The sequence below is a fragment of the Hyperoodon ampullatus genome, assembly GCF_949752795.1.
Source record: "Hyperoodon ampullatus genome assembly, chromosome: 14".
Taxonomy (NCBI): Eukaryota; Metazoa; Chordata; class Mammalia; order Artiodactyla; family Ziphiidae; genus Hyperoodon; species Hyperoodon ampullatus.
This window is the reverse complement of record NC_136927.1, coordinates 47,040,451-47,057,440: the sequence shown is the minus strand read 5'-3', so window position 1 is coordinate 47,057,440 and position 16,990 is coordinate 47,040,451. Positions and strand designations below refer to the sequence as shown.

Sequence of the window (16,990 nt, the reverse complement as noted above, 5' to 3'; positions counted from 1 at the left end):
AGTGATTGGAGATTTCAGCCTTCATACCTGGTTAGGTCTCTACATAGCCCAGAACACAGTTCACTTGATTTGAGCCTAAGACTGATCCTTGGAGCCAGTGCAGCAGGAAGTGTTACAGATAAAGTGCTTTACCGTGGATAACTCTGAGCTTCTCTGTGAACCTGGCAAATAACAAACACTGAAGTTGAAGGCCACAGGTTTCCAGACTACTGGTTCGTGTGTTTTTCCTCTCTGTTCTGCGTCCTCAACCGCCAGCTCCTGGAAGGCAGGGGCTGTTTCTCATTAATGTTTGTATCCTCAGGACGTAGCACAGTGCTGGGCATATGAAGTGATTCGTTTCACCTTGTATGAAATGAAAACATGAGGCGAATTGTGTACGACCTTGACATTCCTGGGTTTTTTAAAGACTTTAATGCCCCCGTCTCCACCCCCAATAGATCGCAGCCTCTTTCTCTCATCCTGATTTTGGTCCTTCATCAACACGGTCCTTCATTGCTCTTATGTGCCAGAGGCTACAAAAGAAATAAAATGTTTGCAAGCCCAGGTTGACCTATAAGGGTGCCTTGTGCTGTAGGCAGAAGCCATTGCTGTGGGCTGTAGTCTGAACAGCCAAGATTGATACTCCCCCGGAAGGCAGAGTCTTCGGTCGTAAAGCATCAGGAACGTGGACATCCTCTTCAGGATGGATGCTTGTTGCTGTGAGGGTTACTAGGAATAAACTTGAATCAGATCTAAGTACGCTCAACTGCAGTCTGTTGACTTTTCTTTAACCCCCGTCAGATTAACCCCTGTCCTAGGTTAATCTGGTAAACTCAATGCTATCCAAACTAGCCTCTAAGAACAGCAGCCTCTAATCTGTTGGGCTCCACAGAGCTTTCCCCGTGGGCTGCTGGTGTTTTGGCAGATGGCAATGGCTATTCTTTCCTATTTAGGATTCTGCTTTTACTAGGAGCCCTGGAGGCCCTCAGAGGTTTGCGATGCGGACTTCAGCCCAGAGCTTAGCCTCCCAGATGGTAATTAATGTTTACACAAAATGACAAGCCCAAAATGGAATCTCTTTGAGCCCTGCCAAGCACCCATCATTCCCCTGATTGCCCACGCTTGCAGTGTTTGAAAATTAATTTGCCTTGAACAAACAGTGGGCTTTCCTCAATTTATTTGTACAGTTTCAGTGACCGCGAAGGAAGAGCTGCAAGACTGAATGTCATCCCTCCATTCGTTCACGTAATTGAATCTGCTGATGGAACAAACTGGTCTCTGTTTAATGATTTGAAGAAAAGAGGGAGAAGAGGAAAATAAAGAGAAGTGTAGGCTAGAGAAGGTAGATTGTTTTCGGTCAAACACCATTGGCGTGTAGAGTTTTAGAGATGGCACCTAAAACACGGGGAGAGTTCAGAGTATTGGTAAATGAATTCAACAGTGTGGTTTTCATTTTAGTAAGTATATACAAAACATGCAGCCTTTACTAAAAAGGAGATTTTGTCTGAGGTCACAGAATAGACAACAGAAAGTATGTTTAAGGAATGGATATTGCTGGTAGCTTGAAATAATTGCATGTAGATTCATAGAAATCTGATGCTTCCCTATATTTCTGGGCTGTTTGGTGTTGAACATTTCAAGATTTATTAATGTTCCCACTTTTCGATTTAAAATTTGGGTTCTTTTTCTTATTTTGCTACAATCTTCATTCTTTCTATGTGGTGAGATTTCTGTGGCTCTTCCATGGGGACAAATAAGTAGAAAAGCTAGCTAGAAGATAGAATAATGTAAAAATAGGGCCTGTCCAAACATTTAGATACAGATGGATGGATGGATGGATGGGTAGATACATTGCCTAATGGCCAGTGCCCCACAAGGTTTTCGTGATGCCTTTCAGGCTCGTTCATATTTTCTACAATAATGACCTTATAGTGGGTAAACCCTCTTAGGGCTTTCTAATCGAGTGTAAAGACCAGAAGCACCGAAACGTGCCTTGTGAGAGTTTGCCTCCTCCCCCCCTCCCCCATTCCTTCTCTGTCATCAACTGTTCACCATTTCCTTTCTGTTCAAGTGCACCAGTTAGAACCAGTTAGAAACATTGAGGAGTTGATGGAAGGCTAATGCATACCATATCCTCTCCTCATTTCTGAGAGAAAAATACTTATCTGTCCTCTGGGTGAAGAGCTTTTCTAAAAACTCCATCCAGTAGGTAAGGCAGTTTCAAGAGACTTGAACAGTCACTTTCCTGGTTGACTTCCTTAGATGGTGGAGATGTATTTTCCACGAAGGAACTCTTTAAAAATATAATCCCTTTCTTTTCTTTTATAATAATAATACATATTCACTATAGAAAATCTGGAAAGTTTCAAAAAGCACAAATTAAAAAATTTGAATCAATGTTTGTTTCTGGCTGATGGGATTGCAGGTAACATTTTTTCCCCTTGATATGAGTTTATTTTTCTTGTTTCTTCAAGGTAACAGTTAACATTTTGATGCATATCTTTCTAATCTCTTTTTTTGTACATATATGTATGCATTTATAGAGATAAAAAAAGTATTGAAACCATATTGATAATAGTGCACTTTATTTTACTTAATAGTAATTTTGTCATGAAATATTTTCCATGAAATTAAATCTTTCTACAGTAGTTTTGGGAACACGGATCACTTACTTATTTTGCGCTATACATTGTAGAAAGCACTTAACATGACTTTTTAGTTTCCACAACAACCCTTTCAGATAGTTATTGCATTTTTGCAGTAAGTTATTGGACTTCTAGAAACAGAGCAGTCCATCACAGGGACATAATGCATCAAATCTCAATCCCACCACACCCAGCGCCCTCTTTGTGTAATGTAAGAACTATTTTATAGCACGCTTTTTTTTTTTTTCCCTTTGGCTGCATTGGGTCTTCGTTGCTGCACGCATCCTTCTCTAGCTGTGATGAGTGGGGGCTACTCTTCGTTGGGGTGCACAGGCTTCTCATTGCAGTGGCTTCTCTTGTTGCGGAGCACAGGCTCCAGTAGTTGTGGCCCACAGGCTCTAGAGCACAGGCTCAATAGTTGTGGCACATGGGTTTAGTTGCTCTGCAGCATGTGGGATCTTCCCAGACCAGGGACTGAACCCGTGTCCCCTGCATTGGCAGGCGGATTCCCAACCACTGCACCACCAGGGAAGTACCTATAGCACACTCTTATTTTTTAATTTCTGGAGTGCAATGTATGGTTGATATGCTTATCTGCACACATAATTTTTAAATGTATACGAAGCCTTTAATGAAACGTAAAGGAAAAACAAATAGAAGGTAGTTTATAATAACATAATATGTTTTAAGTACATAGATGCCTGTTTGCATTAGAAGACAACGAAAGGTCAGATGCTTGAATCTGTACATAGAAGCACGGCTGTCGTGGTAATTCACATACCAGGATCAGCCTTATTACCATTGATGTCATGATTTTCCCAAGTGATGAACAACTCAACAACAAGACATAACACAGCAGATGCGACAACATACAATAGTTGCATTCTTAGAAAACCCAATGTGTATTAAAGCCATGTGGAAAATTATTTTGTCTTTCTTTGCAAAAATAGGTTCTAGGTTTTTCAGCTGCACAAATGTTCAGTGGGACTTTAGAACGTGAACCAAGATACTGTGTGTGGTTTACCTTCATATCATGGTACATCTAATCTCCCTGAGAGCCACTAAATACCCTCCAGTCATTGTGACAGCCAGACATACTCCAACAAACTTTGAAAACTCCCCCACGGGGTGGTCTTCTTTAAGAGCTACCTCTTCCATGGCTTAACCTTTAACTTCTCTCTCTTTCTCTCCCCTCCTCCTCTCTCCTCTCCTCCCCACTCCCCACCCCGCCCCATTTATTTATGTATTTATTTACTTCTTTATATTTATTTTTTGAATCATAAAACACCCTAGAACATAGATTCTCAAAGCATTTGGGGGGGTATGTTTCTGAAAGTTTATAGGCCCTATAATTTTCTTGTTAGGTTCGTTCCCAAGTGTTACATGATTTTGGTTATTGTGAAGGGTATTCTTTTTTAATTTTCTCTTCACTATTGCTGGTGTGTAGGAAAGCGACTGATGTTTGTGGCTTTTCTTTATTTGGATACCTTACTGAGCTCTCTTATTAGTTCTCATATGTTTTCAGCTGGTTGTCTATGTTTTCCAGAGAGATAATTATATTTTTTGTAAACAATAGTTTTGCCTCTTCCTTTGGTTGTAGGTTTGCTGTTGGTCTTCAATTTAAATGACAGGAATCGTTTGCTTCCTATAGGTTTAGTCCACATTGTCTATAACACGAAATGCACCTGGTACCTTTTTTTGGTTGAGGGGGTGTTGATATGGAGTCATTTTTCAGTTTATTTTTATGATTGGGTTTGTTTGTTTCTTTAAGTCAGTTTTAGTAATTTATATTTTTCATAAAATCCATTTTATTTTAAAAGTTATTAGTATAAACGTGTGCATTCTATTTTCTTATTTCATATAAAATATACTCTCCGTGCCTGTTAGTCATACCACTATTCAAATTCCCAGTTTTGTTTGCTTTGCTTTTTTTCCCCCTTGTTCAGACTGTTTTTAAATATAAGACCAGTTTTAAAATTTTTAATAGGTAACATGATCACAGGATTCAAAAATTTAAATATGCATGTATGTAGACAGTAAAATATCTCCCCCTCCCCCAGTTCTCTGTCTCTCCGGTTCTCACTCCTCCTCAAGCCCCCAAACAGGTAACTCACTGCTATTGGTTTCTTGGGTATTCTTCCAGAGCTGCTTTATATATAAAGTAAAAATTAATACATTTTCTTCCATTTTTTATAAAAGCTAGCATATGCTCTACATTGTACATATAGAGCTCCTCATCCACTGGTACAGCTGCAGTCTTTCCCACTGCATGGATGTACCAAATACATTTGTAACCAGAACCCTAATGATTACATTTGAGTTGTTTCCAAACGGGCGATTCAAATCATGATGTTGTTCCACTGTGTTTATAGACCAAATTCTTACTCATCAGGTCAAGGGAACTCCATTAGTTTTTTGGCTAAATGTTGCCACATTGCCCTCCACAGAGGTTATAGGGTTTATATTCAGCTAGTAAAGTAAAAGAGAGTCCATTTTCCCCAGGGAACTTGTATCCAATTTGAAGTAAAATCAAGCACATTTTTCCTAGTCTACCCTTACGATTTTTTTTTTAAGTATTGTGTTTGAGTCAAGTTTCTTGAGATATAATTTACATGCAGTACATTCAGCCTTTTTACTGTATAGTGTAATTCAGATTTGCATCTTTTATTTATAAGCATGATGTTATTTTTATAAACACAAAAGAGAAATTTTAAAACCCCAAAATGTAATGAAAAAAGCTTCTAAATAAAAGACTAGTCAATTTGCACGTTCTTATTTCTTTCGCCGCAGCACATTTCATCTTTTGGCAAATTCAGAGCACACTGAGCAATACAAAAAAAAATTTTTTTTTAATGTGTTCTTGCCAATTTTGGAGAAGCTCAGTAAGACAAGTGGACTGTCAGGACGGAGGAGCTTAACTGGGAAGACGCATTTATTGAATAATTGAACAGGAAATGCATTGCCGATTAGCCACAAAAATGCATGATGCCTAGTCTGTGCCTCACGAGACCCGTGCAAATGGGGGGTCGTAAAACTGTTTCAGCCCCAAAGTTCTTACCAGCCTTCCAACCTGTCGGTCAATAGGTTGGGGCACCATTGTTGATGGATTGACAATAGCTTTCAGATTGAGCTGAAAGGCCGTGTTTCAGCGACAGTTTGTAGCTTTCCTAACCCTTAGCACTGATTGTACTTAAATATTTTAACTGAATCCTGGATTTATCATTACCTGTTTTGTGTTAGGGGGCAGGCAGCATTGTGTAAATCATAGAAAAGTCACTTAGTGGTGGCAGAGTTAGCACTAGAACTCTGCTGTCTGGTTTATTCAACAGCAAGCAAGTTCCTTAACTTCTCTGGGCTTATTCCGCATCTAGTCAAAGAGGTTTGGATAACATGCTTGCTTGCTACTCACAGAACGGTCTAAGCATCAGCATCACCTGGGAAATTCTCAGAATGGTAGACTCTGGAGCCCTGCTCACCCCCAAAGCTGCTGAATCCGAATCTGCATTTGAATCTGATCTTCGGGGCTTTCATATGCACCACGTTAAAGTTTGAGAAGTGCTGGGATGGTCTCCCAGATTCTGGTCTTCCTCCAAAATTCTGTGATTCTCGGTTTCCCAAGCCAATGGTTCCCTACAAATTTGTTGGGTTCGCTAGAGAGGTTTTGGTCTTGCCGGTGTACCTTGTTGATCGTCAGGGATGGCAACACCGCCACAGTCTCAGCACCACTCCTCTGACTCTAGCTGGGTTTGGGTTGGTCCTGAGACGGTGGGACAGCAGAGGAAACATGAGCGCCAACTCTGCCTTTACGGAGCCTTGGGAAGCGAGCCCAAGCCTGTACTGTGCCTTCTTTTTTTGTGCTGTTAGGATTTCCGGGGTGTTAGTGCTTTCTGCCCCAGACCTAACCAACCAGCCTGCATTGTGTGAAGCCTGTGGTTTTCAGAGCTCATATAATTGCTTGCTATGGAAAATCTTGTGAAAATGATAGAAAAAAATGAAAAAGGAACAGAGCCAGGATCCCTAGAGCTGGGTGTCTGCAGATAAAGGGTCTTCCTTTGTGTTGTAGGAGTTCTTCTTGTGGCTGAAGGGGGTCTGGGTCCACATCAGGAATCTTGTTGTTCTCTCAGCCCTCAGGTTTTGGAAATTCATAAAATGTCAGCTTATCATGGCAAAGATCTTCCTAGCAAGGTCCTGAAGACAGCAGTGGAGAGAAATGTGTGTGAGTAGGATGTCAGAAGTCTAGAGTTGCTTTTCACCAGATGCATCGGATGCTTTATCCTTTCATACCTGAGCCATGTGAAGAGGGGGCTTTCTTGGCATCCTGTTTGTGTAATTGTTCCACACTGTCTGTGAGACTTGAGGACAGCCGAGTTCGTATTAACTAAAAACGTGGTTTGCTTATAAACCCACCATTTGTTTCTGCTTTTGTGCATATTACAGATTTGATCTGTTTTACCAAAAGAACATGAAAATAATGGGTTGCTTTGATGCAAATTCCAGGGAAGAAAAAATGACGTGTGTAGACGCAAGAGGACATCAACAGAAATTAATAGGACCAGTGAGAATACCATGTATTTTTCATACTTGGTAACAGTGAGATTAGAAGAGAAAGTTCATGCCCAAAGTAGTTCATTTAGGAATACCCTGAAACACCACCCTCATTTCAGAGAATATTGTGATCTATTCTCTTCCAGTTTCTAAGCTGTGTAATAATAAAAGGTTGGATTTTTTTTTCAGCGCAAAAATGCAGGAAAGGTAATTTTTTCCCTGCGATGTATACAAAAGTACTTACTCATAGATCGGTCCACCTCTTTGTATTTAATGCCGTATTTGTCTTTCATTATTCTGTTAGAGGATTGTATGGAGTTTGACTTACGGGGTAATCAGGTAACCCCTATACTAGATGTGGCATGGATCTTTTGACCTTTGGAGGGAAGCATATCTTTTAAATTCATATAGGAGCATCTGTTGTCTACATTTCATTAGTGACTGTAGAATTTGACTTACATTTCACATCTAGGCTTGGTCTCAAGTCCAGCATCACACCCCTTGTCCTCACTTGGCTAAGGACTCCTCCAGTGGTCCAGAGGGAATCCTTTAAGAACTCAAGCATGTGTAGTTGACAGTAAATTGGTCTAAATTCATGTTTGCACCTTCGATCTCAAACCCTGGGATCATCGGTAGGAGGAGAAGGCCTCAGCAGTAGGGGGCCTGACGTGTGACCGGAAGTTTCGCGCTTGCTAAACAGAAAATTATTTCTCCAGATGTCAGGCGGGTTCCATCAGTCCGAATGGAAAGGGGGAAGGAGGCCAGGCCGATAAGAGACATCTGTGGGGCTAAATTCGTGTGCTACTGCAAACACTTCTCCTCTGTGTTGTAGTCAAGAAGTATATTTGTTTTAAAAGGAGAATCAACTTGTTGGCGCTTGCTTCGGAATTTTGCCGCACAAAAGGCTTTGTCAAAGGTTAAGGAAAACCTTCGTTTGCAGAGTCTGGTGGCTTCAGCCGCTTCCTGGAAGGCAGCCTTCTCTGGCTGGTGGGCCTTTCTCCTCCAGGGACACGGCTGCTCCCAGCGGTAAAGACAGGACAGCACCGGGGACGGCCCAGTGGGCACAGATGACCCGGGCCCGGCGTTGGCTTCCACTCACGCACCTGCCTGTGCTTTTCTCTCTGCTCGCCCCGCACAGATCCGGAGCTCGGTGTCGGCGCGCTACCCCAACACGACGGCCGCGATGCGGGGCCCATTGTCCCCAAGATTTCGGGTCTAGAGAGGAGCCAGGAGAAGAGCCAGGACTGCGGCAAAGAGCCCATCTTTGAGCCCGTGGTGCTGAAGGACCCCCGCCCTCAGGTCCCGCCGCCCCAGCCCCAGGCGGAGCCCCCGCCCCGAGCGCCTTCTCCGGACCCCGCCTCGGGGCCGCGCGCCGAGCCCCCGCCGCCGCCCCCCCCGCGCCCCGGCGCCCAGCCTCCGCCCGCGCCCCCGGAGGCCCCGCCGCAGCCCGCGCCGCCGCCACCACCGCCGGCGCCCCGGCCGCCCCGGCCGCAGTCCCCGGGGCCGCTGCCGCCCCAGGCCCTCCCGCCCGCGCCGGCCCACCCCTCCGCCCAGAGCCTCCCCCAGCCGCTGTCCGCCTACAACAGCAGCAGCCTGAGCCTCAACAGCCTCAGGTGAGCCGTCTGCCCGGCTTTGGTCATCTTCTGTGGGACGGGCAGCTGGCGGTGGGAGCGGGGCCCGCGGGGACTGCGGTTTCCTGTTGGAAGCTTGATCGCAGTGTTCTCAGCGAGGCGGGGACGCAAGACAGGGACGGGGCCTGAGAGGCCGGTGGGACAGGGTCTCTTGGGAGCAGGACGGGATGCTTTGGATGGAGTATGGGTGGTGAGGACGTTGTCAAGAGCTAAATATCTACGGAGGCTCCTGAGAGAGTGAAGGCAGGAAGGAGAAGAAGGTTCAAGGAAGGGAGAGTTGAGTTGAGGGCTCTGTGCCCGGGAGCCCCGCCAGTTCCCCGGTCAGAGGCAGGGAACGGAAAGCCAGGGAGATGGTGGAATGTTGAGAGTCTTAGAAGGAAAGCTCTTTGCCACCCCCACCCCCCCATCACATCTCCCTGCAACTCCACGGGTGGGAAGATGGGGACCAAGGCGTAATCTGGTTTGAGGAATTTCCACTGTGATTTCCTTCCTCCGGGTGGGTCACAGAGGTAGAGAAGAAACACGCCAGGTTTAGGGAGAGAGAGGTGTTCCTCCCTGGAGATCCAGGCACTCTTCCGTCTTGTCTTTGCCGGAGTACAAAGGAAAGTTTACAAAGCAGCATAAGGAAACCTGCAAAGAAAAGGGGAAGAGGGACCCCAGGGTGCAGGGCCCAGTGTTGCCCACCCCGGCTGGTCCCGGGGGTTGTCATTCTAAGCCCCCGCGCTTGGTGGCTTTGATAGTGTTTTCCTTGTGACTGTGACGGGTGACCGTGGCGGTCAAGAGCCTTGCTCTCTCCTGTCTGCAACAGGGGAAGGAAGCTGCCTTGGCAGGGGCCAGGCCCATCTTCTACCCCTGAGGCCATGTCTGTGGCCTCCAGACCATAGGGGTGACGGGGCACCTGACCCCCTGGCTCCCCCTTCCCTGTGCTTCTTCACAGAAGAGGGAGCAGCTCACCGCGCTTATTCCTTTCCACTGACGTTGCCCTATCGCAGGTGTGGCTGGTGCAGGATGGGAGGGGGCAGCTGTCTGGACATGGCGGCGGCTTGGGGCAGCAGCTCCTATTCTGCTGTGTCCGCAGTCGTGGGGGCAGTTTAGAAGAGCTGCGATTTCAGCAGAGGCTCTGTGCGCACAGGGGAAGGGTCTGGGAAGAGGAAGGAGCAGGAGAAAAGGTGTTGAATGGCTTTGGGCAGGGACATAGGGGTTTTTTTTTTTTAAGAAAATAAATGGCTTACCTCTTTTGTTTTTCATTTCTTTCCTTTTTTTTTGGTATTCCAACAGCAGTAGCAGGAGCAGCACTCCAGCGAAGACTCAGCCCGCCCCCCCTCACATCTCCCACCACCCCTCAGCCTCCCCGTTCCCCCTGTCACTGCCCAACCACAGCCCCCTGCACAGCTTCACGCCCACCCTCCAGCCCCCCGCACACTCACATCACCCCAATATGTTTGCCCCTCCCACTGCCTTGCCTCCTCCACCACCTCTGACATCAGGGAGTCTGCAGGTGCCCGGACACCCGGCCGGGAGCACTTACTCAGGTAGGACGGACGAGCTGGCCTGGCTTCTTTGTGCTCCCACTCTCCCCTCCAGAGGGCCTCGCCTGCCGTCTGTGTTGTCCCTGATGGCTAGGTGTTATCCACTCACGATTTTCTGCTTTATTGTATGTCTTCTTGTAATCTTCCTCCAGTCCTCTGTAGGCTGAGATTCAGCAAAAATATGTACCAACACCCATCCCAACCTGGCATGACAGTGTCCTGGAATCGGACACTGCCAGAGGGACTTTTCTGACCAGGGTCATCCTCTGAGCAGTAAAGCACAGATTGTCTGGGCCCTGTCACCTGGGCTCCCATTAGCTTGACAGAAAAGCTCTACACATCCCATGTCTGTTTCAGGCCAGGATCTTGTCACATCCTTGTTAGCTGACTAAGGCCTTCTACCGTGGGTGGGAAAGAAGATGTACTTTTTGTGAGCATATGTCCCAGCTTTTTAAGGACACACCTAGTGTTGGATATTGGGTCCTTTTCTCCTCACCTGTATTAATCAGGCCAAGCGGCACAACTTTGGGTTCGTCGTGGCCATGTTTTACCACTGATACAGAGAGCCGTAAAGCAGAGGTTTATGTCGGAAGAGGGCATGAGGGCTCTGTCATGGCATGTTGCTGTGTCGACAGCTCACTTTTATTAGTCAGCCAGTCACTGCTCTTAAGCACTTGAATAGGTTCATTTCTTTAACCCTTGAAACAAATCCATAGCACAGGCAATGTTATTGTTCCCGTATGATAGATGAGGAAACTGCGACACAGATGGGTGATTTCCCACACCCAGGGTCACTCAGCTGGCAGTAAAACAGCTGAAACTTGACCTCTGGCCGTTCGGCCTGGACTCTGTCCGTGCACCCCACTGATGGACCGCCTGTCCCTGAAAGCCGAGACAGAGAACAGAGTGTGTGACTGGGCCTTACCATCCACCGCCTGGTCGGCTATCCCTTTCCACTAAGGGCCCAGCCGCATCCCTGAGAGCCCCAGCGCCCGTGCCCTGGGCCCGTAGCCCTCCGTAGTGAGCTACTTGGATGTCCTGTTCTGAAAGAAATTACCGTCCCAAGAAAAGGTGTTACCCTGTCCCTGTTCTTCTCTTCCAGAGCAAGACATCTTGCGACAGGAACTGAACACACGTTTTTTGGCCTCCCAGAGCGCTGACCGCGGGGCCTCCCTGGGCCCCCCACCCTACCTGCGGACCGAGTTCCACCAGCACCAGCACCAGCACCAGCACACGCACCAGCACACGCACCAGCACACGTTCACGCCCTTCCCCCACGCCCTGCCGCCCACCGCCATCATGCCGACGCCAGCACCGCCCATGGTGCGTACCCCAGGCAGAAATGTGAGGATAAGTAGAGCGCGACTCTCTTTTTATGCAGCACGGTGGGGTTGGACCAGGCCGTCTGGGCACAGGAGATTGGCTGGGGAGCAACAGCTGTTGGGGACTCCCTTGACCTTGCTCAACTCTGCTGGAGAGAAGGGCATGTGCCCTGCTCCAGGCAGCACTGACCCAGGGCCTAAAGTAGCAACTGTCTTTTCTAGACGGTTATTTCTAGCACTGTGGGTGGAATTTATTCTAGATGCCCTCAAAACGGTCACATCCAGTGTCGGTAGTTAACTTCTTAAGGGTGATTTTGTTTTCTTGAGCATCTTGGGGAGTTGCCACCAGCTATAAAAATGTATCTGTCAGTGTTCGGCGCTAGCAAATAAATGCTCACAGAATCCCGGGAAGTCCGGAAGGGCCGATGGGGAGAGAGCCATCAGGAGACTTGGATGGCCCTGGGTACCCCTCCCCCAGTACCCGCTCTTACGGAAGGTTTTCTAAACCGGCTTTGACGGAGGTTTTGTATTTCCCGTGTTTCATAAGACAGCGCCCCCAGTCTACTGTTGTGCTCTGCCAGCAAGTGGTCAGGGAACGATGAGCCCTGCAGGGTCCGAACTCAGCCTTGTGGTAAGAGGGACCACTGGCAGTGACGCGATCTTGGCCTTGCCTGGGGACTAGCGCATGCCGGGAGGACCAGTTAGGGTTGTTTTTTAACTTAGGAGCTGTAAGGAATAGTAGGATACTAACTATTCTGAGATAGATGCCTTTCCATAACAGTGACTATTAGAGTGTTTTACTTATTTAATTTTTAATATTTCAGGAAATACTTGATCTTCAGGCAATTAATATAGGCATTGTGAGGATAGATTTGAATTCCGTGATTCACCAAACTTTGCATCCCCTCCTCCCTCCCTCTCCCCCATTTTGTTCAACTTAATTTTTTTAAATATATATTTCAAAGTTTATTTTATAAATTTTATTTAGGAGAATATTAGAGGTAAGGGCTTGGGACCAAAAATTTTTTCCTATGATAAATCCTGTATCTATTTTCTTGATGAACCGTACTTCTCAACAGTTATTTAGAGAAGGAGCTTATACCGGTCTGAGTGAGCTGTTTCACAAAATAAGTTAAATCTAACTGAGGGGAGTTACAGCCCAGGATGATGACATTACTTAGAAGAAATAATGGTATTTTCTCTTTTCTGCTCAAAAGAAAGGTTCTAAGACCTAGCCCAAATTGCCTTGTATTTGGGGGTAATACATTTCAGAAAACAGCCGAATGTACAGTTCTGCCAAAGTGAAGATGAAAACGGAGGGAATTCTCTGGATAAATCAGATCCAGCGCTCACTTCTCTCTGATTTATCTGAACAATTGCCTCTTCTCTCCAGTTCAGATGTTTGGTGCGCACCAATGTCTAAATATAGCCTAGAAAGAAAGCTGCTCTTGTGTGGCCACAACCTAAATGCACTGAATGGGTTTTCACTTTGATTTTGCATTCCTGTTGATTTCTTGTCCGAGTGACTCAAGCTCAGAATGGTTTCGTATACAGTGAGGTTGCAGAGGCTGATGACAGCCCTAACGGCAGAGAAGCTTGCTTCGGGCTACCTCCACTGAAGCAGTGAACAGAAATGTAGATTCTTTAAGTAACTAGCTTTTGCTTTGATCCCTTTACAGTTTGACAAATACCCAACAAAAGTTGACCCATTCTACCGGCACAGTGTGAGTCTTGTTACCATGCTACCCATTTAATGTAACTGTTTTTCCATTTTTGTGCTCTCACCACAGATCAGTAAATGACTAGCAGCCTTCCTTAATCATCTTTGCAAGAATTCCCATTGCTCCTCGTCACTTTGGATGCTTGCTTTTTGTGACGTTTGCTTTTGGTAAAGATGCAGTATCATCTTCTGAATCAAAAAGTCATAAGCACTCCTAACACTTTAAAGCGAAGGTGGACTTCACTGGCAGCCAGGCCTCTGTCCTGCAAAGTGGGGCGCCCGCAGTTAAACCCTTAGAGTTTCAGGAGAGTCTGAAATCACAGATTTCAGTCTTCGGTCGAAATGTCCTTAACACAGAATTCCTGGAATTCATCTTCAATTATTTCCTCCAAGGAAAGTACCTTATCTTTATGACTCATGACTTCAAACAGCAAATTTTCATTTCTTCTAGACCGACTGTTGATCCCTCTTACACACAGCTGGTATTGTTCTCCTGAGCTCGTTACAACTGCGACTAAAAATATTATTTAAATAAAAGAAGATCTTAAAATTGAAATGCATTATTTTTTTTTTCTCTTTAAACTGACTCTTCTTTATTTAAAAAAAAACTTTTTAAAAAAAATTGTTTCATGCAATTTTAAGAGTATGTTCTGGAACTTCAATTGGCGACAACCTAAGTTATATGTTCAGTTAATTACAAGACGTGGGCTTCTTTTATAACAAAAACCTTGAATATCTTACCATGATATTTTGATTATGGAGTGTATACTGCATCATTTTTACCTGAAATTTTGCAAGTTTTCTGTGCTCAATGGTTTATTTATATTTTTTAAATGAAACCAGAAAGAAGGAAGTTTAATAACTGCTTGTAGCCATGTTGATTCACCATATTAAACTATTCTTGCTTTGATTTTTGGATAGTGTTACCTTACTGTTCAAATAGAAATGCTACTTAATAGATCAGCCAAGCCTGTGAATTCATTCATGCTTTGAACTAGATAGTTAGACACTGTGTTAGTCCTAAGCTGAGAAGTTAGCTGAGAAGTCAGGACTAGACAGTATTAGAAATCAATTAAGAATTACTTATGGAGAGACATTCAGAAATGGCCTGAGGAGAGCCTCTTCAGAAAGGGATGAGGAAGGTGTATCTGAGCACCTGGGCCCCCAAGTTCTTCAGCACTGTTCTGCTCAGAACTGTGACACAAAAGCATTTTTCAAATGGACATGCAAAATGCAGTAGAGCGGTGGGTTTTCTCTTTGCATGGGTTTCATGAATGGTACCACCCTTAATAATCACCAGATTTCTGCCCTTTGTCTATACTTGCTAAGTTAAATTAAGGACCAGCTAACAAAATCATTCTCAGAGAAAGTTTAGCTTCTCTACTGGCAGTTCAGTTTACTTCCTAGGGACCTCATGCAGTGTCTTTTCATATACATATTCCACAGAGAATCCTAGATTTAAGATGACGAATAAGTCTGCAAGCCTGAATTTTTGGAAGGTTCATGTTTTATTACTTAGGTAATTCAGATTTTTAGTCAAGAGGTGGAATAGTCAGCTATATTCGAAAAGGGTCAGTAATGGACTAGAGCAAAAGGAAAATGGTGAGAACACCCAATTTTTTAATTGAAAACATGAAAGGAAAAAATACCCACCTGGAGACAGAGTAATAGGAATTTGAGTGCATTTTAGTGTGATGTATTTAATTACTCTGCTTCATACAGTGTACTGGGGGAGAGTTATTTCATATTGTTAGTTATAGTAGATAATATATAAAGTACTTAGTCTCCCCTGCTTTGGGGATTGGGATGTTATAAGGGGAATTAAGATACAATGCACTCAAGTATCTAAAACACAATTTTAGACTTAAAATTAGTTTAAATGAGGGCACTTGGTTTGCAGTCACTGTTTAAGTGGATTTAGTTCAATATCAATTAGTCTGAAAAACTTTGCTGCATCATTGAAGGGAGCAAAATGAAATAAAGACCGACAGAAAAAGTACGTGCTCTGAAAATAGGATTGTGAAATGTGGATTTCAGCCATTACCTAGAAATAGCTCACATAAATGCATTATTAGGAAAAGCTTGAATTATTATTGTATTTTTGACATATTGTGCAACCATAAGGGTGGGACGTTACTAAAACATCTGTCTGGTGGTTTTTTCAAAGTAAATGGAACCAGAGTGATAAAATCTCAGAAACTGTAAATTTTTAAGAGGAGGAAAAGATGTGTCTGCATTGTCTTCAGTACTGCTGTATATTTCTCTCCTCCATTGTGTCCTCTGTAAACTATTAATTCAAGAAAATTTGTATTTTTAATTCAGAATCATTCTTCTCCCTCCCCACTGAGTGGTCAGACTGACATGTCAAGGGATTGGCTTGAATAGCCTTCAGTGAGCTTATCCATGTTATAGAAAAATGGGTGGCTCTGTGGAAAGTATACTCTGAGTCATTTTATTTTCCCCTTCCACAAATATTTGTCATCATTTTAGACAATTAAGTTGTCCTCTGGAACTGCCACTTACCAGAACAACCTAATGAAGCAAGGATTGTGAATATTTTCTCATTTTCTCAAAACTATTAAATATCTAAAATACTAATTGAGTTTTAATGGTTTAAAATCCTGGAATCCATAAAGACTTGCTTCTTTTTTCTTCCTTTTTTTTTTCTTTTTCTTTTTCTAATTAACTTGTAATTTTCTGGGCATCTTATTTGGCTCAGCACCCCCTCCTGTTTTTGATATGCATTAAAATCTCCAACCATTTAGGACTTCTATCCGATTTAACAATTAATAATTAGAAAAGCTCCCTTTGTAATGATGTCCTCATCTGGGACATCATTTGTTGGCTGATTGATTCTGAACTACTTTTAACTTTTCAAGTTAAGCATTCATGGCACATCTGTGTGATCATTTCATTGTGGCTTCTTGACTAATAGCATCAAACTGAGATTACTTGGCTTGCTAATGTTGATGTCTTTCTATGGGAAGGGAATTGGAACATACCATTTGCCTCCTACTAAAATCTTGTCTTCCCCCCTTCTCCATCTTTGGCCACAGCTCTTCCATTCTTACCCTCCTGCTGTATCAGGCATCCCCCCTATGATTCCACCCACTGGCCCTTTTGGTTCACTGCAAGGAGCATTTCAGCCGAAGGTAAGAGACTACATCGAAAACACACCTGCACACTTGTACGTGGAGCCTGGGGCTAGGCAGGTAGCTTCCCACGCTCTTACCTGCCAGGGACTCATTTTTCCATCCAAATTGACCATCAGGATTAGAGTGTGAATATTTTCTCCTAGTCCATTTAGGTTTAAAACTCAGCCAGAATTTAATTTTTAACCTGTGCTACCCATGTCATCTCAGTTGAACTAGGATTTCTTGTGCTCTGTAAAATATACAGAAAAAAAAAAAAATATATATATATATATATATATATTTCCCCCCACCCTACCAAGATTGTGGACATAAGCTTCTGGTCAGGAATTGTATGAAATGTCAGATAAGCCTCCCACCCTGCTGTCAGGGTCACACTTCCCAAGGTCAAGACTACCATCCTCGTGTGAGATGAAGTAGCCTTTCACCCTTTACAGTAACTGAATTCTTTTCTACCTAGCCAGAGA

At 44.3% G+C, this 16,990-nt stretch overlaps 1 protein-coding gene across 5 annotated transcripts in view; it reads left to right on the top strand.

Moving 5' to 3' along the window:
• The window catches only part of AUTS2 (activator of transcription and developmental regulator AUTS2), a gene marked incomplete at its 5' end in the record, with an annotated part of 1,137,287 nt that overhangs the window by 1,100,955 nt on the left and 19,342 nt on the right, over window positions 1-16,990 (top strand). For 2 of the 5 annotated variants that reach the window (XM_079718779.1, XM_079718776.1), the window contains 5 exons: window positions 8,308-8,782; window positions 10,079-10,332; window positions 11,432-11,652; window positions 13,331-13,375; window positions 16,428-16,523. In XM_079718779.1, coding sequence (XP_079574905.1) covers window positions 8,308-8,782; window positions 10,079-10,332; window positions 11,432-11,652; window positions 13,331-13,375; window positions 16,428-16,523 — 1,091 coding nt within the window. Of the gene's footprint in view, window positions 1-8,307; window positions 8,783-10,078; window positions 10,333-11,431; window positions 11,674-13,330; window positions 13,376-16,427; window positions 16,524-16,990 lie in introns of all 5 variants that reach the window. The other 3 variants (XM_079718778.1, XM_079718777.1, XM_079718775.1) reach the window with 3 other exon arrangements.